Source organism: Humulus lupulus, chromosome 8, assembly GCF_963169125.1.
Source record: "Humulus lupulus chromosome 8, drHumLupu1.1, whole genome shotgun sequence".
In the NCBI taxonomy this organism is placed as follows: domain Eukaryota; kingdom Viridiplantae; phylum Streptophyta; class Magnoliopsida; order Rosales; family Cannabaceae; genus Humulus; species Humulus lupulus.
Genome location: NC_084800.1, coordinates 11,226,968 through 11,251,192, shown reverse-complemented (window position 1 = coordinate 11,251,192; position 24,225 = coordinate 11,226,968). Strand labels below are relative to the sequence as shown.

Here is a 24,225-nt window from a genome sequence, read left to right as displayed (position 1 = left end):
TATTATGTAAATACGTGATTGACTCACGTAGTTACCCAAACTTGTCCATGGAATCCCCCTACAAATACTGAGAATATTGGACAGGAAATGAGACTATTATTCTGTAATACCAAAACTCTGGCAAAATAGAGAGAGAAACAGCAATAATATTGACTCGTGGACTAGGTGGATTTTAACCACTGAACCATGTAAAAGTTCTATGTTCTTGAGTGAATTTTGTTTATTGTTCATTACGGTTTATCATTAAGTACTAATCTGCCTTATTATTTCTTAATACACTGTTGGCGAAAAATCGTGTCAACAATGATAAACAAGCAATGTTGGATAGATGTTTTGAGTTCTCCATTTTCACTTGCTACTGTACCTCTATGTAAATCATTTTTGTAAGATATTAAAATAGCTCTTCTATCTTAGTCTAGATATTTTATAAGCCATATATTTTAAGTTTTGAAATTGATTCTTCCTCTCGATATCCTTCTTTTTGAAAGGGTTTATAGGTGTAGACTAATTTAATTAATTTTTATTTTATTAAAATAATATTGATGAGTACCTTATTTAATTATTTAATTTAAATCATATTTAAAAATAATAATTAAATAAAAAAATTATTTGAAATTCAAAATTCAAAATTCAAATCCCTCATAAATATATTACAAATATATATACTGTTAAATATGAATATAATTACTACTGTTATATAGTGGAATTTTTCTCCAACTTTTAATCAAATTTATACATACCAATAGTATTCATTGTAAATCATTTGATTATGTAAATTTTTTTTAACTTTTATAAACAAACACATGAGTTATCAAACATATTTTTATTTTGAAAAACAAATATAAAAAATAAAAAAATATTTCTATTTCTTATGTTTAGAAAAACAAAAAAAACAAAATTTTTACTAAAAGCATCCATAATTATTTAAGGAACTTTTTAAAAAAATTTAAAAATTACCTCATCATGAGCTAGAACTACTTGGTTCGATAATTAGTCAAGAAAATGCTAAATTTTTAATTGACCAAGATTATCAACATATCATGACTACTAATGATGTATTATGTGCATAAATGATCACTTGATCCATTTAATCATTTTAAGGGTGACACAAACCACTTAGTGTCATATGAATATTAAAATTTTATTTCCCATTTAAAGCTTAATTTTCTTCTTAACATTCATTTTATTAACACCCGACATAACGAGGGCCATGAAAATCTCAGATCCCGAGTTGGTCCTTGGCTTACTTCGAATGATTTCAGAGACCAAAGAGAACGAAGGTTGAGAAGTAGCCTCTGGCAAGAAAGCCCTCTTCGTCTTCTACATTTCTTAATCAAATAATGCTATACAGATTAAATAAATTCTACCAGAAATTTGACATTATAAATTTCTTATTGAAACATATTTTGTGCATCATCTTAACAAATAACTAATATTGCAAAACATTTAACAAAATTATATTTTTGAAAATTTAATATTATTTATATATTTTTAAATCTTATTTAACTATCGAGTATCCATGCTCAACTAGTTAATTTTCGATGTGATTTTGTTTTGTTTGTTTATTTTTTTTAAAGAAAGAATAATTTTGTTTTGTTTATTAAATTAATAAAATTGCATGGTTGTATCTCTAATTATTAACCGAGCTTGGCGAGCTAGGGATGGGAGTAACCAATCAACCTGCATTTAAGGGAAAGTCACTATCAATTTAGTTACTTAAAATTCAAATGTTTATAATTAGCATTAACTGAGTAACAATAATTTACAAATTTAAGGAGATGATTAAAGTCTCGTCTCTTCTGTAAATAAGAAAGCTGAGGGTGCAAGGGCCGAATGTTTTGTAACACAGAAAAAGCTTTGACTTTTACACGTGGTGGGGCTAATTCTAATATTATTATAACTTTAGAGAGGTTTAAGTTCAAAATTCTTAATTTTTATAAAGAAATATTATAAAAAATTAATTTATTATTATAAAGAAAAATTAATTTATAAAATAATTTCGAGTGGGGCTTGAACCCTTGGTTGGACCGAAACACTATAACTTTTGTTACGAGAAATTTACATAAATATAGTAAATATTAAGTTAGTTTCTATATTTATGGATAAAAAAAATACGACAAAATATGGTAAGTTTTAAAAAAAAAAAAAATTAATATATGACAATACCATAAATATAATAAATTAATTACCATAAACCAAATAACAAAAAAAAAAGATCCCTTCTCACAATCATTTTCTCATTTTCACAAAATACAATAAATTGATTATCATAAACCAAACAACAAAAAAGTCATTTCTCACAATCATTTTCTCATTTCTCCCTCTCTCTCTCCTCCCCCACCCATATTGTTCCCTCTTCTCATTCCCTCGACGACAACGCCACCTTCGCCCTCTCCCCCTCCCCGATGGAGACGCCACCTTTCGAGCCTCCTCCTGACAACGTCTCTGATGATTATTATTCTTCTTCAGATCTGGTTTTGTTCTTATTCTTATTTTTCACATCTGATTTTGCATTTCAGACCTAGCTGTAACTAGTTACCATCATGATTGTTTTTTTTAATCAGATTTGATTTTTTTCAAGCCTTTCTGACTAACCAGTTACCATCACGATCGATTTTGGTTTTTTTTTCTCAGATCTATTTTCTATTTTTAGACTTGGCTAAGTAACGAGTTACCATCACGATCGGTTTAGGTTAAGTAGTCAGTTTTTTTATTCAGAATTCATATTTGATTGTCATTAGTGTAACACATTATTTTGATAGCGGTAACTAGTTACCACCAAATCACTTTAAAAAAATTATTTTGATAGTGGTAATTGGTTACCACCACATCACTACAAAACTATGAAAAAAATTGATTGAGATAACTAGTTACTACCACATTAATTTTAAAAATTTATTCTAAAAAAATATGGTAAACGAAAATAATATTACTAAAATGTGGGGGGAAATCTCATAAAAATAAATATATAAAAAGCATGAAAAATACATAAAATTGAAAAACTTCATATTTATCAAACTTAATGAGAAAAAAATCATTTTTTTATAAAAGAAAAAATTAATTTATTAAATAATTTGAGGTGGGACTTGAACCCTCTAAACCACGAGAGTGGCTCTGTCCTAGTTGGACCGAGACACTATGAGGGTGTTTGGCACCTTAACTAAAAAAAAAATTGTTTTTTGTTTTTAAAAGCTAAAAACTGTTTTTTGAAAACAAATTAGGGTGTTTGGCGTTGTTTTCAAAAAACAATTTTTAAAAACAAAGTTACAAAAAACAGAAAATTTTGAGAACAACAAAAAACAACTTTTTGTTGTTCTCAAAAATTTTTTGTCTATATTTTTTTTCTCTCATATCATTTATTTATTTATTATTATCTAACATCATTTATTATCACATAATTTTCCCTCTCATTAGTTTCTCTCACATCATTTTGTCACTCATCACTTAATATACCATCATTTTCTCTCTCATCATTTTTTCTCTCTCGTCATTTCCTCTCTCATCACTTTCTCTCTACTCACTTCTCTCTCTTCACTTTCCTTCTCATCATATTTTCTCTCATTTTTTCTTGGATCAATTTCTCTCTTCTCAATTTATATTTCTTCAAATTTTCTCTCCTTACTTTCTTACTTCTTATTTTTCGTCATTTTTTTTCAAATTATTTTATCTCATTATTTATTACAAACTTTTAAAATATTTTTCTCTTTGTTAATATTTTATTTAAGATTTGAAAAAAATAAAACTAAAAAATTGTTTTTAGAAAACATTAACCAAACACATCTTGTTTTTTGAAAACTACAAAAACAGTTTTTTGTTCTCATTTTTGATAACACAACTTTGAAAATAAAAAACAGAAAACAATGCCAGGCCCTATAATTTTTGTTATATTCAACAAAGAGATTTTTTTTTTTTTTTTTAATATTGTTTTCTTTTGTTTTGTTCCTTTTTTGTTTCAATAAAGAGGTAGTGAAAGCAATTTCTTTTTAAACTAGTAGATACAATTTTCTTTTGATAAAAAGGATCAGTTTCTTCAATAACTCTTCAATAAAAGGGTAGTGAAAGCACTTTAATGCCAATTTCAACATTTTCTTTTATATGTAGTGAAATTGAATTCTATATAAAAATAGTATAATATATATAATAATTTTTTCATCTCCAAGCTATAATTATTATTATAATCAACTATTTCATATTAGATAAAAATCTATCTCGAAAGGTTATTAGGTCGGTTGTGCACGTAGAATCTAAAATTATTAAAAGTTTTTTTGATAATATTGAAAAAAGATAATAATATAAGCTCCTATTATTATCGGACTTCAAATTGAACTAAAACCCCAATTGGGGTTTAAGATAAAAGCCCAATAGAGATTTAGATATAAGCCTGACTACGATTTAAGATATCATTTGAAACTTGAAAGAGTCTTCGTTTTGAGTGGTCTTTTATAATCATTACTTTAGATTTTTTTAGATTTTTTTTTTCAAGCTTTCTAAATAACCAGATCATCACGATGGATTTAGGTTTTCATTTCTCAGATTATTTTTTAGACATGGTTAAGTGACCAGTTACTATCATGATCAGTTGAGTTTATTTTTTTTCAATTTGATTTTTTTTAGACTTAGCTAATTAACCAGTTTCCATCACAATTCGTTTTATTTTTTATTTCTCCAAAAAAAAAAATTTCAGACCTAATTAAGTGTCCATTTACCATCATGATTGATTTAATTTTTATTCAAATTTGATTTTTTTTATAGATTTGGTTTAGGTTAATTAGTTAGTTTTTATTCAGGGTTTAGATTTGATTGTTATTAGCGTAGCGCGTTGTTTTGATAGTGGCATCACATCACTGAAAAACAAAATTGATGAGCATTTACTACTACATCACTCAAAATTATGAAAAAATTTAATAGTGGTAATTGATTATTACCAAATTAATTTTTAAAAAACTTATTTGAAAAAAAAATATAGTAAAAAAAATAATATAACAAAATATGGAAAAAAAAATCTCATAAAAAGTGCAGAAAATTAAAAATCTCATTTTCATCGAACTTAACGAGGAAAAAAAACATATTTATTATAAAGAAAAATTAATTTATTAAATAATTTGAAGTGGGGCTTTGAACCTCTCTACCACAAGAGTGGCTCTGACCCTTGTTGGACCAAAACACTAACTTTTGTTATTCAATAAAGAGATTTTGCTTGTTTTGTTTTGTTTTATCTTCTTATTGAAGTGATTTTTCTTTCTTTCTTTCTTTTTTAAATATAGTTTTCTTTTGTTTTGTTCCTTTTTTTCAATAAAGAGGGAGTGAAAGAAATTTCTTTTTAAACTGGTAGATACAATTTTCATTTGATAAAAAAGATTAGTTTCTTCAATATAAAAAGGTAGTGAAGCACTTTAATGCCGATTTCAACAATATCTTTTATATGTAGTGTAACTAACTCTATATAAAAATAGTATAATATTTATAATAATTTTTCATCTCCAAGCTATAATTACAACTACAATAAACTTTTTCATATTAGTTAAAAATCTATCTCAAAAGGTCATTAGGTCGGTTGTGCACGTAGAATCCAAAAATATTAAAAAAAAATTTATATTACTGAAAAAAAAAAGATAATAATATAAGCCCCTATTATTATCGGACTTCAAAATGAAAAATAAAAGCTCAATGGAGATGTAAGACATAAGCCTAACTACGATTTAAGAAATCATTTGAAAGTAGAATCCAAAAATATTAAAAGTTTTTTGATATTACTGAAAAAAAAAGATAATAATATAAGCCCCTATTATTATCGGACTTCAAAATAAAAAATAAAAGCTCCATGGAGATGTAAGACATAAGCCCAACTACGATTTAAGAAATCATTTGAAAGTAGAAAGCATCTTCGTTTCAACGGTGTTCTATTTGAAACATACGGAGAGAGAAATTGAGTTTGAGTTCTAAAGAAAAAGATAAACAAATTGGTGCTTTGGACATATCTTCCATAGCCAGCCATGAATGAAACTGCTTATTTCTTATATTTTTTTTACATGTGTGAGATTTAAATATATGTATACCTAATGCAAATTAGAAAGGTGTTGTTTTATATATAAAATAAAATAGGAATATTAGCAGTGATAATACTTAAAAAATTTCAAAAGTTATACTTAATACCTATTTTTTTTTTTTGGGTAATAATACATAAATCTACAATTTTGATGCAACTGTTAGTACTCGCTATTAACTGCCGTTAAGTATCCACGTGGCACATTTTATCCTCGTAAATTTAGGTACTAAAGTGTAACTTTATAAATGATTTGAGTATTATCGCCGCTAATATCCCCAAATTTTTTAAATACTATAAAAATCATTTTAAATTTTTAAAAAATCTAAAAGATTGTTAGAAACTAATTAATAGAACTAAAGTTTACAAATTCGAAACAACCCAAATTAAAATTGAAACTCAAAATCATTCAAAAATCCAGATTATTAATTAGATTTTAATAATGTTTTAGATTTTTTAAAATTTTAAATTATTTTTATAATGTTTAAAGAATTTAAATGATTTAGTCTAAAATCATCCCAAAATCCATGTGTGTCACATGAATACTTAACGGATAGTTAACTGTGAATACTAATGGTTGCATCGAAATTGTAGATTTAGGTATTACAGCAAAAAAAAGGTATTACAGTGTAACTTTTGAAAAGATTTAGATATTATCGCTGCCAATTAGACTAATAAAAATGTGTTACGTGGATATTTAACGGGCAACTAACGGTGAGTTCTAACGGATGCACAAAAATTATAGATTTACGTATTATTACCGCAAAAAAAAGATTTGGGTATTAAAATGCAATTTTTGAAAAAAAAATTAGGTATTATCGCTGGCAATATCCCAATAAAATAAACTTTCATTCGGTTTAAAAATATTATGTTTGCAATATTGTTATGATGATTATCGGATGAGTTACAATATTGTAATAGTTGTTAACGATTTAATAATTATGATTTATAATATAATAATAGGTAACTATAGTTATTGTGTAATAATTAATATGTATCTATTATTTACAAAATTGTAAAAGTAAAATACTGTTTTGTAAACCTTTGTTACATGTTAGATAAATTTATAAATTATTTCTGTAAATATTAATTACATAAATAAAGTTTTAGTTGTGAAATTAGTTCTGTAAATATTTGTTATAGAAATGATATTTTTTAGTAAAAAAACATCATTACAAACATGTAAAACTTGTTTAAAAAATATAAATATTGTATTTCACCATAACTACATTTTTCATATTTAATAAAGTGTTTTATAAGTAATGAATATCTTAAATTTATAATTTAAAATTATATACTATAAATATGATAGTTCATGTAACTTTTAGTTACAATATAATCTTTTTCTGTAAACTTTGGTTGTGATCTCGTAACTATACAGAAAAGTATAAATTTTATATAATTTAGATATTTTGATAGTAAAGAATTACTAAGTTTATAACAATGAGTTACGAGGTCGTAAAAATAAGTTACAAATTAATAACAATAAGTTTCCAATTTCGTAACAATAAATTATTAATTTGGTAACAATGAGTTACCAAATAATTACTAAAATGTTAATAATGATTAGATTAGTCACTAACAATTTTGTAAATAAGAGTTACAAATAATTTTAAAATGTCATTGAACTAATCGCTAATATTGTTGTAACATATGTTATAAATACATTGTTCAATTACAAGATTAATTACCAACAATTTTGTAAATATAGGTTAGTAATACTTTTCAAAATTTTATAGGATTGATTAACAACTATGTTATTGCTACTAGTTATTTATAATTTGATTTGCCATTCATATTGTTATATTTATTTGTTGTTACAACTTATTTCCTTCTTAATTAATGACTTTTTTTATTGTTTATTTTACAAAGTTTTTATTATTTTATATATAAGAAAATATTTATTATTCATTTTTATACTTGATGTTTGTTTGATAATAAGCTAATAATGCATGAACTAGAACTGTTATATATAAAATTTTAATAATAAGAATTTATATTTGAAAAAATGTTAAAAATAACAGATTTTTTTATGACATTAAATTCATAGTATTATATGCATATGGATTATTTTTTTAGGTCACAAACTTTGCTAGTTAGTTAATTTTTATTAATTTTATTCATATCTTTAAATTTAAGTTAATTTTGTTAAAGTAATAAGTATTCAAAAAGATAATCCTTATTGCAACAAAAAAATAAATAAAATAATCCTAATTATCATTAAATGATTTTTTTTTAAAATATAACTAATTTCATAAAAAAATTATTTAATTAATATATTTAAATCCATATCATTATATATTTGTAAATATTTTTACTTACAATTTCTTTTTTTATTAATGTTAATAATTATATTTTATTGAAAAACAAAACTCATTTCTTTGATTTTATTTCGTGTAGCAGGTTTGGAGTACTATATAGCCGATTAATGTAGAATTATTTTTCGGCTGAGCTACTTTGTCGGATTAACATCTCCCGTAAATACAACTTCCTATCGTACCAGTTTTTCTCTTATTTTTATAATCATTTGTGGAAACTAAGAACGAAAAACTTGATCAGTTATTACGAAAACGATAAATTTGACTGATTATGATAATTATTTGTTCTTTTACGGCCTATGTTGACCACTCTGAGATTGCGAACGTAATAGATGCTGACGTTCGCAATAGCTTATTCTAATAAAACACTTTGAAATTCTATTCTAATCCATCAAAGGAAACAAGACAATGATCGATCGATATATGAAGCGCTAAAATTTATGTATACTTTGACTCATGTCTAAATCCCGTTAATCAATTTAATTATCATTTTCTTTATTTATTTACGGCATTTAGTTTATTCCCCGTACTTCTTTTTATAATATAATATAATTAATATATATTATTTACCAGTTCCCAAGAGAATAATTGATCTATCTGTTATGAAATTGCAAAATTAGAATTCTAATTCAAGTCCACCGTGTACTTGCCTCAACAAATATGCATATTCAAACATGACATGACCATTAATTTTAAGTTGATCAATTTTAGGCACTGGGTGGGTTTGGTACAAGGTTGGAAATGTAACAGGTTGGCCCATAACCATTTAGGACTACAATTCTTGCCATGGTTTTTCTAGAGTTGGAGTGGACTCTATCTCTAATATTAATTGGGTTGTTCAGACTTTGAATAGACCAAATGCCTCTGTTAATCTTTGGACTATTGACTTGGAAAATTTCAGATAAGAGCCAATTTAGATCTTTAATGCGCACTAGCTATATTATAGCCTATAGCATACCACGATATTTTTTAACGAAACATTTAGGATCATGACTACTACTTAATGATCTGTAAGAATATCTCAGGAACCTTTCTTCTAATTAGTTTCCATTTAAATATAGAACTAAAGACCCTTACCAACTAATAATCTATTAGGAATTATAATTTCAGATATTGACTAATAATATTTTACAGAATTATTGATCACATGTCCATAATTCACGCAAATCCAGTTTGAACCAATGAATGGGCGTGTACCTATTTTTCTACATTATATATGGGAAAGCAGAGTGTTTTGAAAAGAAGTCGATTTTTTAACCGAGGAGACAGAGTTGACTTACAATACAACATATTAATTACACACTTGCTTGTATATATTTTTCGTTTACAGGGGTAGCTAGGTGGGCTACTCTACAGTACATGTCCTAATCTGAGATACTCAACAATATTATCTCAATCAATATCTTACACAACAAAATTTATAAAGAAAAAAAAAATTAAAGAACTGCTCTAATGTAAACAACATGATACAAACACAAGTATACACATATATGTATAATTTTGTATGTGCGTGTGCTTTATATAATATTCTTTAGCTAATCTCTCTTTATCTTTTTCTGAAAATAAACTCCCTCACCTGGGTAGTACTAATCCTTTTGGGGAGTAAAGACTAGTTCCAAGAGTTCTATACAAAGCAGTATCAGAATATACTGCGTTTGACCTCGATGACCTAATCCTGTATTTATGCCTATAACCTTTTCGGCCACGAAGTCGCTGGCCTTTTTCTTCTCTTTGGGAACCATTTCCATTATTACTACTCGTCGTTACCACATCATCATCACCACAGTGGTCATCTTTAATAATTGATTTCATTTCCACACTTTCCTCTCTTCCTTCGGTGGGAACAACATAAACAAAAGGTACTGAAATATCATGAGTCAAGCTCAAAAGTGGCTCCAACGATTTGACCACATTACTCATTGTGGGGCGACATTTGGGGTTGTGGCTCAGACACTGATGAGCCAAAGCAGCTGCTTTCCTAGCCCCTTCGGTAGAGTACTGACCCTCGAGCCTGGGGTCCATTATACGGTCGACTTTATGGGCATCTTTCAAATATGGCTTAGCCCAATCCACAAGGTTCTGCTCCCTACTCGATCGTCGGCTTTTGTCCAAGCATCGCCTACCAGTTAGTAGTTCTAAGAGAACCACTCCATAACTAAAGACATCGCTCATAGCTGTCACATGACCTGAAAATTTGTCATCAATATAAATAAAATATTAATATTAATTTATAAGGAGATAATAAAAATGTGTATAAATATCATCAATTATTGGTTTTATTACCTGTCATTATGTACTCCGGGGCAGCATAGCCTTCGGTGCCCATTACGCGCGTTGAGATGTGTGTTTCATCTCCTTGAGGACCATCTATGGCTAGGCCAAAATCAGAGAGCTTGGCAGTAAAATCCTGTAAAATAATTAATAATAAGTAATTTATATTTATATATATAAAAAATTATTTATTTACTATTAATTTATGTGTTTGGTGCATGACAAGACAAGGAGAAGAGAAAAATAAGACAAGAGGTTAGTTACGTACCGAATCTAATAATATATTTGAAGCTTTGAAATCCCGATATATAACGGGCTTTTCTTCCTCGTGGAGGAAACTGAGGCCTTTCGCAGCTCCAATGGCTATTTTTATTCTTGTTAACCATGGTAAGGTTCCAGAATAACCTACGTATAAATACATTAATTAATTATTAGTACGTACATATGAGAAAATAAAGGCATATATATATAATTAAAAAAGATACTAATTGAGCTAAATCGGACGATTTAGAAAAGAAAAAGAAAAAAGGGGTTTCACCTTTGAAAATATGTTTCTCTAAGCTGCCCCGTGGCATGAATTCGTAGACAAGAAGCCGGTGCTCATCCTCGCAGCAATAACCGATCAAATTTACAAGATGAGGGTGCTTTAATTGCCCAAGAAAAATTACTTCTGCCTGCAATAAAAATATATATATAACAAACATTAAATATGATCGCTGTAGGTCTTTACCATTTTGATATAATCACATAGTTAAAAGAGAAAATAGAATAATTAAATAATATGATCACTGTAGGTCTTTACCAGCCACTCCCGATGGCCTTGTTTGCCGTCCAAATCGAGAACCTTAACTGCTACAGATTGAGCTTTCAAACCAGGCCTGACCTGGTCATCAATGAACCCTTTATACACTTGTCCAAACCCACCTTCTCCAAGAAAGTTACTCTTAGAGAAGTTGTATGTGATGTTCTCGAGCTCCTTATGCGTGAAAATATGAATATTCGACCCAAAAAGTGTACTTGATAGATCACTCATGAGAGATACCATAGATGAATTACTTAAATCGGAAAGTGACAATCTCTGAGAACTTGTTTCTTTTGAAGAAACTGGAAATCTGGTCTCTGGTACTGTTGGGGATGAAACCTTCTGGGGCTTCAAACATGAAGGCATTAACGACTTGACTATGATCTTCTTAAGAGTCATATTTCCTTGATCTTCTTCTGTGTGTTTTAATGATGAGATGATTATGGGCTTTATTAGCTTAGCTAGCTTGGCTCTATGTTATGGGATAAGCTAGGTAGCTCTATCCAGCTATTCAAATATTATTGTATTGTAAAGGCTTTTGGAATGAATAAACTGAGGGGTGTGTGGGGGTAGAAATAGGTTTGAGTTTAGAGGACTTGATAGCGAAGTCAATGACTCAATGATAACTCCAAAAAGCAAACTCTTTAATTATAATTATTATAAGTAAGTATAATACATCTTCATTTTTCTCATCACCACCAAAAATATAATATATTTATTTTTATGTAGCTTACAATACACAAATATGGAATATATTGTACTTCTAGCTCGATCGATCGAGTAGATGGAAAGAAGGAGCACTAAGTCTAATGTTTGGAAAAGTAGGGAAATATTTTACTCGTATCCATAGACTTTGAATATCCATAGAATCGATCGACCCCATGTTTTATCAACAAAAGTGTTTTTGCTTTGCTAGTTTTGTGTAGATGTCAATGTGACAAAAACGTACTTTCTAGGTAATTTCGATTGTTCCGACTTTTGGAGACTTCGACTACCTAAGGTGTACTATTAGGCCAGTTTCTAGAATATATATTTTTTTTAATTTATTTCTTGCTTCCTTCACCCACACGATTAACTTACTCCAATTAAGTATTGATGATGATCTATATGTATTTATTATTAAATTAATAATATAATTAAAAACAAAACAAATATGTGATTTTTAAAGTTCCAACAACAAACATATATCTATATATATATATCCATGATAAAATCACGTTTCATCACATGTGAAAATAATGATTCACGAATTAATTCATTTACTTTTTTGGTTAATAATTTTGTTAGTATAATTGAACATTTATTTCTCGCTTCCTTTACCCACACAGTTAACTTATTCCAACTAATTATTGATTATAACTTAATTAAAAGCGATTTAATTATTTTAAAAGTGCTAACTAAGTAAAAAGTATAATTAGACATTGATTTTTTAAATTATTATTATTATTATTATTTTGGGGATGATAACAAAATGAGATAAGCTGGAAAAAATATATTAAACAAAATTCTAAATAAAGTAATAGTTATTGGATAAATCAATAAAGGGAATCCTATTACGGCGTCCGTCTCTCATTTCTGTAAAATTGAAGTCCTGGGATAAAAAAATTGAATTTTATGGATACGAGGAGAGGAAAAAAAAAAGAAGAATATAAAATATTTTCAATTTTTTTTTACACGAAATCGCGGGTCAAGCAGGGAATTGCAATTTGCAAACAAAATCAACATTCTTGCGTGACCAGTTACGGCCGAAGAAAAATAATTACGTGGCCATAATTTTCCAAAATAAATTATAATTGGATTACACGTCTTTGTTAGATTGATTTCGAGTGACAACTTTGTGCTGACGACAATAATAATTATTATTACTAATATTTTTACTGGACTAAATTAAATTATCATTGAAACGTAGTTGGTAAAGAGACACAAGATTATTTGGCTGAATATATCTATATATTTAGATTGGTTAGCCATAATGATTTTTATAATTTTGGCGTTTTATTATTTCAAATGGTTTCTTTGTCTGTTTTTGATTTTGCTTGGAGTTAATAATTGTCTGTTATCGGTTTGTTTGTTTGTCTATATACTATATTCTATGGAAATTATTTTATGGACGAAATGTTCCACGTAATAATGCATCCAATAACGACAGCCATAAAAGATGTTCAAGAAAAATAATGGATGTATTATTTATTTATTTATTTATTTTTCTAAAAAATAAAATGTTAATTAGTGAGAAGAGAAATTTAGTGGGGGGTTTTATTTGTGTTTAGGCGACAAACGAGAGTCGGTTATGCCACTAGCTAAATTTTTTAAAAATTATCATGATTTTTCTTTCAAAGGAAATGATGAGTCTACATTAATTCATTATTTAGAAAAACACATGTTTGGACACCTTAATAAAAGGAGGCAAACCGATAAAAGCCTTCACATTTTTAAGATATCATTTCAGGTTTGCACCAACCCATTTTTGTTATTATTTTCCCTTTCAAATGACAAAAAAGTCAATTAGGAGATTTTTTACAATGTCAGTGTATCAATTAGTGAGCATTTTCAATTATAGTTCGACTAGTGAACTCGTATAGAGAACTTGATCAAACTCAAGTGATTATAATTAATGGTGCTGCCATAGTAGAAAACGTTGCTGAGGAGGACTTAATCAAAATTAATAAGTATTATTGATCAAGTTGATGTATGGTCAATTTTTAGCTGCTTCTTTCAATGGGAATCGGAGGAAAAATAAATTAAATGTAAAAACAGTTTCAGGGGCTAAATCAGAGACTACTCGTTATCATCATTAAAAACGATTTGTTTCAAAAGATTTTACTAGATGATGATTCCATCTATTAAAGATTTTATTTTATTTTTTGAAAAGCATCAATTAAAGATTAGTGCGCAAAGATTTTCTTGTCTATTTTTCACAATAGCCAGTTTGTTTAGAATGATTTAGGCCTCAAAATAGCAAACATTTCACACGCGGTATAGCTTCAGTATGCATAATATTACTAATTTACCATCCTAAAAAGTCACAATTTTGCTTTTTTACATTTTGAAGGGAAAAAAAACATGAACACACATAAGGGAAGAAATTATGAATTGGAACATGATTTGACATCACGAAATGAATACGGTAGAGATATTAGCGTAGTCTTGTATTGCAAATGACAGAAAATTTAGTTGAAAAAAAAAATAAACATAGCCAATATACATTGATACTTGTAATTGCACCAATCGATGTTAGAAAATTCAGAGTTCAGTGAGAAAATATTTGGATACATTAGGAATTTCAAACCACTTGTTAACAATTAATGGTCACAAAACAAGGATAGAGAAAACTTGGGTCATTTCTTTGTGATTGTGATGCTGAAACTCACCTACCCATTTTTTAGATTTGATTCCTCGTCTTTCCTCAAAAGATAAAAAGAAAAAAAAGAAAAAGAAAGCTTATGGCTTACAGCTAAGACGAAGGTTAACAAGTATGCTTCACCTGTCTAATATGTTTATATGAACAGTCAAACTTAACGTGTCTGCTTCACAGTTTTCAATTAAAAAAAAACACCCAATTATTTAGATTTAAAATTTATGATGTATGACAAGTGCACAAATCATAGTAATAATATAAAAACAAATAGTGGATAAAAGCTGCTGAGATTGCCAGTGAGGATGTGTTCACACCATTACTATAGGTTTTTCTCGACTACGTATTTGTTTTCAGTTTAGACAATGAACATAAGAAGAAAAAAAAAGAATCAATGATGACAATTATGAAGAAAAGTAGAGGTTGCCTAGTTTTTATTTTCACAGGGGTCAAATAATTAAAATTAATAGACTACAGAAGCTTCAAACGGTGAAGCTTAAAAATTGTAGCTGAACTAATTCACAGGAATTCTATAAATCCCAACAATAAAATTTAAAAAATAAATAAAATTAAAAGATAATGCGTACAACCTTCAAAAATAGAGGGGAAAATAAACAATAATATTGACAAAATCCACGAGGCTTGAATACAGACCAAGCAGCTCCAATCTGGGTGATGGATGTATAGCAAAATTTTCACAGGCAAAATTTCCTCCTCAAATTTACAACTGCGTGCGTTACAAACAAAAAGAATGTATATGAGCGACTATACAAAAATACTTATATAACAAAGAAGAAAAGAAAAAAAAAAAAAAAACTCGTCTCTTTAAATTGAAAAAGAGTGCTTTTTATACCTCATCAAAAGACAGCCGAAAGAAAGATATGTACACACAAAAACCCTGCAAGTTTTACTGAACATAAGTGCATTGCCAAAATGTTACAAAAGAACAACAATAAGAGGTTAAAACAAGGTTTATGGTTACCTTTGGCAAACAAAAACGCATTGCCATGATTCAGGACAAAAGAGAAGTTATCTGAGAACAAGTAATTTCCACTGGCACCTTTATGATGCTATCTGAAAACAAGGCTGCCATTCTGATGAACCCTCAAATTTTCAACGAGGGACTGGTAAAATGACTTCAATGCCTTTATATCAGAACCCTGAGGGGAATATATAATAAATACATCAGAATCAGAGAGAAGGGTAGAATTTTTGTGGATACACAATTCTGAGTTATTCCTGCATGTGATCTCGATACTTGTAAAATTGAGTTTGAAAAATGAACCTCTCTTACTGTTAAGTTGATACTGAAATTGCCAAATCAAGCTTTAGTTGCATTCGGTTGATTAACCATAGTTGAAAAATTCCAATGACTATCAATTGCATTTTAGATAAAAGCTTTTTTTTACCTAAGGAACTCTTGGCAATTTAATTTCACTGATCACTAGAACCTAATGTTTGCGGTTGTCCAAAGATTCTATTTCAATTTTCTGGTAAAGAGCATTTATAACAGATCTAACCTTAAGAATAATAATATATATAGAAAGAGAGTGACAGAGATCAGAAGAGGAACATCAACAAGGATGGTTAAAATTTCTACAGTAATTATTTAAATACCGTAATGAAAACACAACCTGCAAATTCTGGCAATACTGCTCTGCCATATCCTGTGGGCAATGCGCCGCTGGAAGGCCTTTTGAAACAATGTGAACTAGAAAATCATCCCCAAACTTCTCGTACATGACCTTCTGAGCTAATACAATTTCTCCGAACAAAGCAATCTGCATTAATATAAGAATATCCCCAAAGGCATGAAAAAAGCTCTAATATAAACATCAATATAATATTTGACACCAGTACTTTAGTTTTGCACAAATGGTGGTGTCAAATCCAAAAGTAAACATTATTTTTTTTTCAGAAATTGTGAATAACATTACTGGAATGAACAGTCGTAGTAAAGAAATGACTATTTTGAGTTTGTAACACGGTAAATAGAACTTGTTTTATCAACTATTTTGCCTGTAAAGCTTTTACAAAAATTGATAAGTGGGACAACTTAATGAGTCGATAATATACGGTAAATGAGAAACTAAAAACTTGATGAAATCAACTTACAGTATTTGCATCACGAAATTCAAAGGACTTTTCAAGCACGCTATACAAACAACAATGTGTTGCAAAGTTCTCAATTATGAAACTTTGGAAACCAGGTAACTGGAAAAAGAAAAATGTCAGTGCAATGAGGAATGTGATTTTAGTTAACAGAATTAGGTTAAATGAAGTAAGAACTTACCATTTCTTCTGTTTGAGGCCTGCCGCACCAATCTTTGATCAATCTAATAAATATCTGAACACATGCCTAAGTCACAGGAAATACATAAATGAAAGGAATCAGATCATTACTGCCCAATACTGAAGGATTGTCATCCTTTTTAATGTAGTAAACAAGAGCGCCAAAGAATGTATCAAACCTTTCTAACAGTGATATCCTTATGCTTACAAGCTGTGAACAATAGCAACTGCATTATAGGATGCAAGTACTCCCTGCTTTTGGGAGATAGGAAAACAGAAGAAAGGTCGTGTGTGGCTATCACATGAAGAAAAGTATAGAAAGTCCGCTGAAGTTCTTGCAATTCACGAATTTCCTACAATAAAAATCAATAAGCTTTAATATACAGTGTAAAATGTCAAAGTTAAAGCTCTTTAACCAAACCCCCATTCATCAGCACGTTTAGAGTCACGGCTACACTAAATCATATAAATACAAATAAATAAATGAACAATACAACTGAAAATGAAACTCCAGCCTATGGTTGGTTCAGGCACACAAACATTTGCTTTGAATTAAGGTCATACCAACACAACTTCAAAGATAAAATTAAAAAAAAAATCATGTTTAAACTTCACATACTTGTAGATATTGATTTAAAAAAAAAAAAAAGAGATGTGAGAAAACAGTATTTGAAAAACAACAACATTGTAAATATTTAAGGCTTAAAATCATCAATCAGTTATTAATAAGTGTAACAAATTTTTTTTACGGAATCAGCATCTCTATACCTCGGTATTGGTTCCAGGTCCTGATGGAAATACATCTCTTGGAATAACACTCAATGTCCTACCAACAATAGCAGAAAATACTTCATCCAAGATGTTATGGACTAATGTGTTGAATTTGCATATAAGTTGGTTCAGTAACACAAGCAAGCCAACCATCTCCTTTGGCTGCAGGAATCACAATAATGAATTAAACTTACAGAAGTATTGAAGTGCGGAAGCAAGCATAAATGTAGCCTACAGCTCGAAATGAAATCCAAGCAGATATAACCCAAGAGAAATTGAAGAATTGAAGTGTTTTTTCAAGGTCATAAATATATGAACAAAAATGAAGCCGAAGGGTAGTGAAAATACATTCAAGAACTGATAAAGGTTACTACCAACCTTCTGCGCTGTTCATATTTCTGTAGTCCTACAATTTCCAAAAAAGGCAACAAAAGTATTCACCTTCTGTGGGCATTTCCTAGTGTCTTATTATTACGTATAATTATCATTGCTTACAAGATACATTTACAGGGACATGAAGAATGGACCACTTACACAAAATCAGAACCCAATGACTTCAGCAAGTATATTTATGATTTATTCAGCCTATTTATCTGTCTAACAAATTAATAACTCTTCTATTTATTTATCGATGTATCTATATGATTTTGGAGCATGAATAACCACTTCCCATTAAAATTTGGATATTTAATTCAGCCACTTTCTTCTACTATCTATTAACCACTTATGATTCTTATTCATAATAACAATTTTCTATCACACGATCAAGGAAATTTGAGAATTTTAGCTCAGATTTCAATATCAGAACTATATCAACGATTATGAAGACTGAAATCAAACTTACTTCCGAAACTTTGATTCTTTGGTATTTCTATAGACAAGTTCTGTAGATATTTGTTTACGGGCATGAAAAGAACATTCCTAAAACTTGTATTTTAAGAAAAAAGTATACTTATATGTAACTGAAATGTACCTCACTTTCTGCCAGTAATTGCTCCAATGCCTTTGGAAGGAATGGAAAAACAGAGGCTCCCAATGTTTCCACCATGCGGTGTAAAAATGATGTCACCTGAATAGCATGTAACATCAGATAAATAGGTGAATAAAGTACAAGTGAACTGCTTAAAGACTTCCACTATCCTGTTTTCAACTCTTACCTTGCTTCGCAAGGGGTCTATCTTTGGAAACACAATAAGCACTTGGAGGAGAACATCCAATGTCTTGATCACAGAGAAAAAGATAAGCAGATTGTTAGTGTAAAGATATAAAATGACAGCTATACAACCTTTCCAAATTAACATCTGTTTCCATAAATTCCATCAATTAACTAATGATCAATCATCAACCGCGTGTAAAAACACGTGAACAACCTAACCAAAGAACCATTATGAAATAGGATAGAGAATCACTATTAGGCATTTAATAAACAGAAGCATGTATCTGTTTTCTCCTGTCAGAAAACCATGGCCCACGAGCACAATAGAATTTTTTTTTTGGTGGGGGTGGGGGGAGGGTGGTGGGGGTTTTCAAAACAGAAAAATCTCACTTGATTTAATATCAAGAAAAACGAGCTTAAGTAAACTTCCAGATTAAAGAAACAATGTCTATCGAATATATTAAACACCAACCTGCTTAAACATGATGCCAATTGCTGGACGGCTGGTAGTTACAAGACGCTCACTGAAACCCTGTATTGCATGTAGAATCAGGACAAAAATAAGAAGACAGTCTACATTACAAAACAAAAAATGTCCTTTAAGGTTGAAGAATGACAACATGAAAGCAACTGTTTTGGTTTAATAAAGAATATTGCTAAGCGTATCATATGTTGCCTCCCACCACTTGATGCGACATTCTATTATTAGTAAAATTTAATATCCGGCTCCACATACTCCAATTTAAAATATTAAAAACCATTAAATGTAAATATTTACATGGTGTTGGACACCATATGGTGCCCCATAGCAGTACTCTTTAATAAAACACTGGTGAATACACTCCACAAAAACTATCTTAGAAAAGATATCTATTAACCCAAACATTATTGAATCAGAAAAAGACCTTGCTGAGAGAGTTAATTGCAATAATTATCTGCTGTATGTTTGCAACTTTTACAGGTGTCTCTTCTGGAGTCAGTACTTTGGCATTCATAAGCAATGCCTCTACCTGAATTAACCAAAAGGTTATGTAAATTTAAGAAAACAAGTTTGAGATAACAAGAAGACTCACAAAATATTATGAATTTTTCTCACTGCAATTAACCATAACCTGATGGCAAAGAGGGGTGAGCAAAGAAGAAAGATAATCTGATTGTTTTGCGGGCGGCACATCTTCCATCCCAATTAGCAAACCAATCGCCTGTCAATTGTTGACTCGCAAATTAGTAAATAACCATTAGCATTAAAAACAACAAAAATTACACAAGCTTCATGGATGTATATCCATGTACTTATTGGATAAACACAAGCTCAATGCCTACACATATAACATGAATACCTCAAAAATGTGACTGCCATCTTCAGATCCCAAAAGCTCTTTTGATGCGCAATTCAAAGAAGTAAAGCGAGCAACCGTGTCTTGTAAGCTCTGACATGACAACACCATATAAAAAAAGTCAAGACTATGGAATAAGGGAAATGGCAATCGAGACCAAGTTTTAAGGATGGTACACAAAGCAAATGTATGTGAAGTGCAAAGCTAGGTCATTTTAACTACCTGCAAAATTTTCTCTATGTACGGAACGAGTTTCACTTTCAGCAATTTCACAACCCTCATGAACAGATAACTAGCCCTACGGCTCACGTTGATACTTGGGTGGTGCATACCCCTTTCATCAAGAAATGCATTCAATACCATGGGAATATATTCTGCATTTTCCTGAACAAACTTCAAATATCTTGTTATTGTTTCCAAATACACAAGTGCCACCAGCCTGTTAGAGTGGCAGGGAAATGTTGTAGATAAAAGCTTTGGCACCAACTCACTCAAGAGTCCACTTCCAGTTCTCATAGCCTCATCACTTACAGATTCACCAAATGCATAGAGAAGAGAAAGTGCAGCCTCCACCTCTTCTACATTTCTCTCTGGCGGAGATTCAGCAGCGCTAGCTAACGAATTACTGATAAATGAGTGAGTAACATTAGGCGCTACACGACCCACAGTACGTAGCAGGACAAATAAATCCTTTCTAAACTCCACCATCCTATCTTCTTCCTCTTTCCCAAGCTTATCTAATTTATCAAGACTATCACGGTAGGTAGGATCATAGAGTATCTGGGAACGAATTACTTCCAATATCTGACCCACATGAAGCAGCTGTTTCTCTCTCAAAGGAGAAAGACTCTTCATTGTGGCAACATAGCAAGAAAGAAACTGAACGATACTAAATGTGGAATCCAATTCGCAATGCTGCATAACATAAAAAACAGAGGGCAAAACCTCATCCAGAAGCTCCATGGAGATACTCTTAGCATCCTCAGAATTCAACCTTTTAAAGCACTCTAAAACCTCCACCGCATACCCTGTAAGAAGTGTAGTTATGCTAGAAATCAACTCTGAATCCCCATCCTTGTTTACCAGCCCAAAAACCCGATTAATACGAAGATTTTGCAAAAGAGACAATTTTGTTTGATGATCCATTCGCTTTGAAACAACTGCCAACAAACAACCGGCTGCAGCACCACGAAGTTGTTCAGATAGCCCATCAACCAAAACCAACTCAAACAACAATGGGATAAAAGCATCATTCACAATTAAGCCAATATCAATCCAAGAAACGTATCTCCTCATGGATTCTAATACGCTAGAACAAAGTTCTTCATCCGAATTTCTATACAAGGATATTATATCATACCAAGCTCTAACTACTTGAGATACACAATGCTGCCTCATTTCATCCTTCACCCGCCCTCCAACAGCAATTTCTTCAGGCGTTCGAGGATAGTCCAAGCTAATTAACTCAACATCCAACGCATTCAAAACCCGACAGAACATATCTATTACTGCTGCCCCTTTGCTCAAATGAGGCAAAAATTCTACAAACAAAGACCACCATATCAAAGGATATTCCGAATATATAAGAGTCACCAAAACTTGAGCAAGTTTGTTCTTAATAAATGCAGGACCCTCCAATATCCTAACATTGTGATCGTCCAATCCCTCGAAACAGGCCATAGAGAACACGGATTTTCTAATTAAATACCTCTCGTCTGGACTCATCGCTGAATACCCAGCTCGAATAACATCGTGAAGGGTCTGTAAACACCAAAACTGTATCTGAACCAAGTTAGAAAAGCATAACTTTTCTATACAAAGTCTACAGATTGCTGGTTCTTCCTTAATTTTATCACAATATTCCTTTGCCTTTAATTTCAACTCCGAATCAACTGCGCCCGATTCATCAAAAAGTATGAGTATTGCCTTCTCAAGATCAGCCATGAGGCACAAAAAACCTCTTCCAACCCAAAACCCCAGAAATATAGAAACCCTTTATTTTCTTGAACTTTCTTGCTCTATTAAGTATTGTTTTCCAAGAAAATTAAGATTTTTCTTGTCCTTCTCTCTATCTGAGATATCTAGGCGGAGTGTTAAAAAGATTGAACCGAATCGGAAGTGAGCGATAAACAGGGATAGATGGTCGTGAGAGTTGAGGCCTTACCTATTTGGGATCAGATCAAATTGAGAGATCTTTATCAATGTCCAGTTATATAGAAAATGTGAATTAGCTTTTTCAAACTAGGAGCTAGGGTTTTTGAAGTTTGAAGGGGAAACCTCTATTAGGGTTTGCTTGGAATTGGAGTCGGTCTAATTTATGTAAACGTTATTTGTGATGGTGAAGACGATAATAGTGTGCAAAAACATGTGTGCAACGATTACTTACAAATTTTTATTTATTTATTTATTTTTATAAATAAAAGAAATACAATTTTGAATTACAACAAAAAGCTATTAATATTTATAATAAATAATTAATACATGTATTTTTAAGATCTGAAGTAAATTTATAATATGATATTTTATGTTTAGATCACAAATTAGAATGCATGTTAACTTAACTATTATTTCAAATTAAATTATAATTAATATATGATTAATGAGCGGCAGAACCAGTCTATTTTCATAAAATTCAAAAAAATAACTATTTAGAAAGGATCTAATAAAAATCAAAATTATTGGAAAAGTAATTATTTTAAGGAAATAAGTTAAAATTAAAAAACTACTTGTAAAATTAAGTGAATGTCATCGTCCTTAATGATTATTTGTAACTTTTTTGGATTGAGTATATTTTGAAGGGTTTAGTCTTCTTTAGAAAATTAATTTTTTTATTATTTGCTTGGACTATATATTTTAATAATTTTTTTTTGCTTTGTGTTTTATAAAATTGTTTAAACAAATTTCTAAACTTGATTTTGATGGAAAAAAATATTAAATATAACGACATAATTGTTATACAATATATTTGTACTTTTGTTTTGAGTTGTCAATTTAGTAAATTATTTGTATTTTTCGATCAAGTTTAAAATTTAGTTAGATTGTTTTACCAAATACAAAATCCAAAAGATAATTTTTCAAAACGCAGTATTTCAATTAATGAGAATAAACAATCAAAAAATTATAAACTCTATTTTGAATATCTAAATATGTGTATAAATAATATATATTTAGTTAAAGATTTTGAAAGTTTATTCTCCTATAAAAATGATTTTTAAAAGTTTGTCATTATTAGCAGGGATATTTGCGGTATAAGTATCCAATATTTGGGAAAAATACATGGCATGAACCCAATCTTTTTTTTAGCGGGTAAAGTATTCAAACATCCTAAAACTGTAATTCCGCCAAATTCTGTCAATAGGGTCTCTATTAGTGGGTCATAGTGGACATGTATAGGCTACAGATTATACCTAGGCTTAATTTTAAAAAACTAAAAAAAATATTTTTAAATTTAATTTATTAAATTATTATTATCATTATTATTTGATTTTTAAAACCTAAAAACTAAAACCTCCAAAGTTCAGTACTGCTCCAAACCTATGAAAAATACCCAAACTCTTGAAAACCCCATTGACGAAGAAGACGAGTCTTGCATTGACAAAGACGATGAGCCTTGCATTGATGAAGACAACGGACGGCGGAGGAGGAAGCATTTGCTCTGGTTCAGCTTGCCGAGAAGACGACTACAATGTCGTGAAGGGAAGCATCGGTTCCAAGTCCATTTATGGTAAGTTTTCGGACAAAAAATGGCTACGTGTTTGTTTCCTTTATGCTTGTGTTTGCACGAAATGATGAATGGATTATGGGACCACCAGATTTTGCATTGGGTTCCATTTTTTATACATTTTTTTTACTAAATTCATAATAAGTACATTAATAGTAT

General features: G+C 29.9%; 2 protein-coding genes across 2 annotated transcripts; both read right to left on the bottom strand.

Annotated features, from left to right (window-relative positions):
* Window positions 1–9,591: 9,591 nt before the first annotated feature.
* On the bottom strand, window positions 9,592–12,116 carry LOC133794549 (putative receptor-like protein kinase At1g72540). The gene is made up of 5 exons (XM_062231843.1): window positions 11,435–12,116; window positions 11,171–11,306; window positions 10,901–11,037; window positions 10,645–10,768; window positions 9,592–10,547 (listed from the first exon to the last, which is right to left on the bottom strand). Exons 1-5 carry the CDS (start codon window positions 11,831–11,833, stop codon window positions 9,934–9,936), a joined length of 1,410 nt encoding a protein of 469 aa, XP_062087827.1. The 5' UTR covers window positions 11,834–12,116; the 3' UTR covers window positions 9,592–9,933.
* Window positions 12,117–15,171: 3,055 nt separating this feature from the next.
* Window positions 15,172–22,681, bottom strand: LOC133794548 (exportin-T). The gene is made up of 15 exons (XM_062231841.1): window positions 20,568–22,681; window positions 20,349–20,438; window positions 20,121–20,210; window positions 19,914–20,018; window positions 19,481–19,540; window positions 19,010–19,072; window positions 18,826–18,921; window positions 17,850–18,014; window positions 17,261–17,434; window positions 17,083–17,148; window positions 16,905–17,003; window positions 16,424–16,570; window positions 15,772–15,949; window positions 15,643–15,687; window positions 15,172–15,516 (listed from the first exon to the last, which is right to left on the bottom strand). The coding sequence occupies exons 1-13, from the start codon at window positions 22,287–22,289 to the stop codon at window positions 15,860–15,862; spliced, it is 2,967 nt and encodes a 988-aa protein (XP_062087825.1). The 5' UTR covers window positions 22,290–22,681; the 3' UTR covers window positions 15,172–15,516; window positions 15,643–15,687; window positions 15,772–15,859.
* Window positions 22,682–24,225: the final 1,544 nt, after the last annotated feature.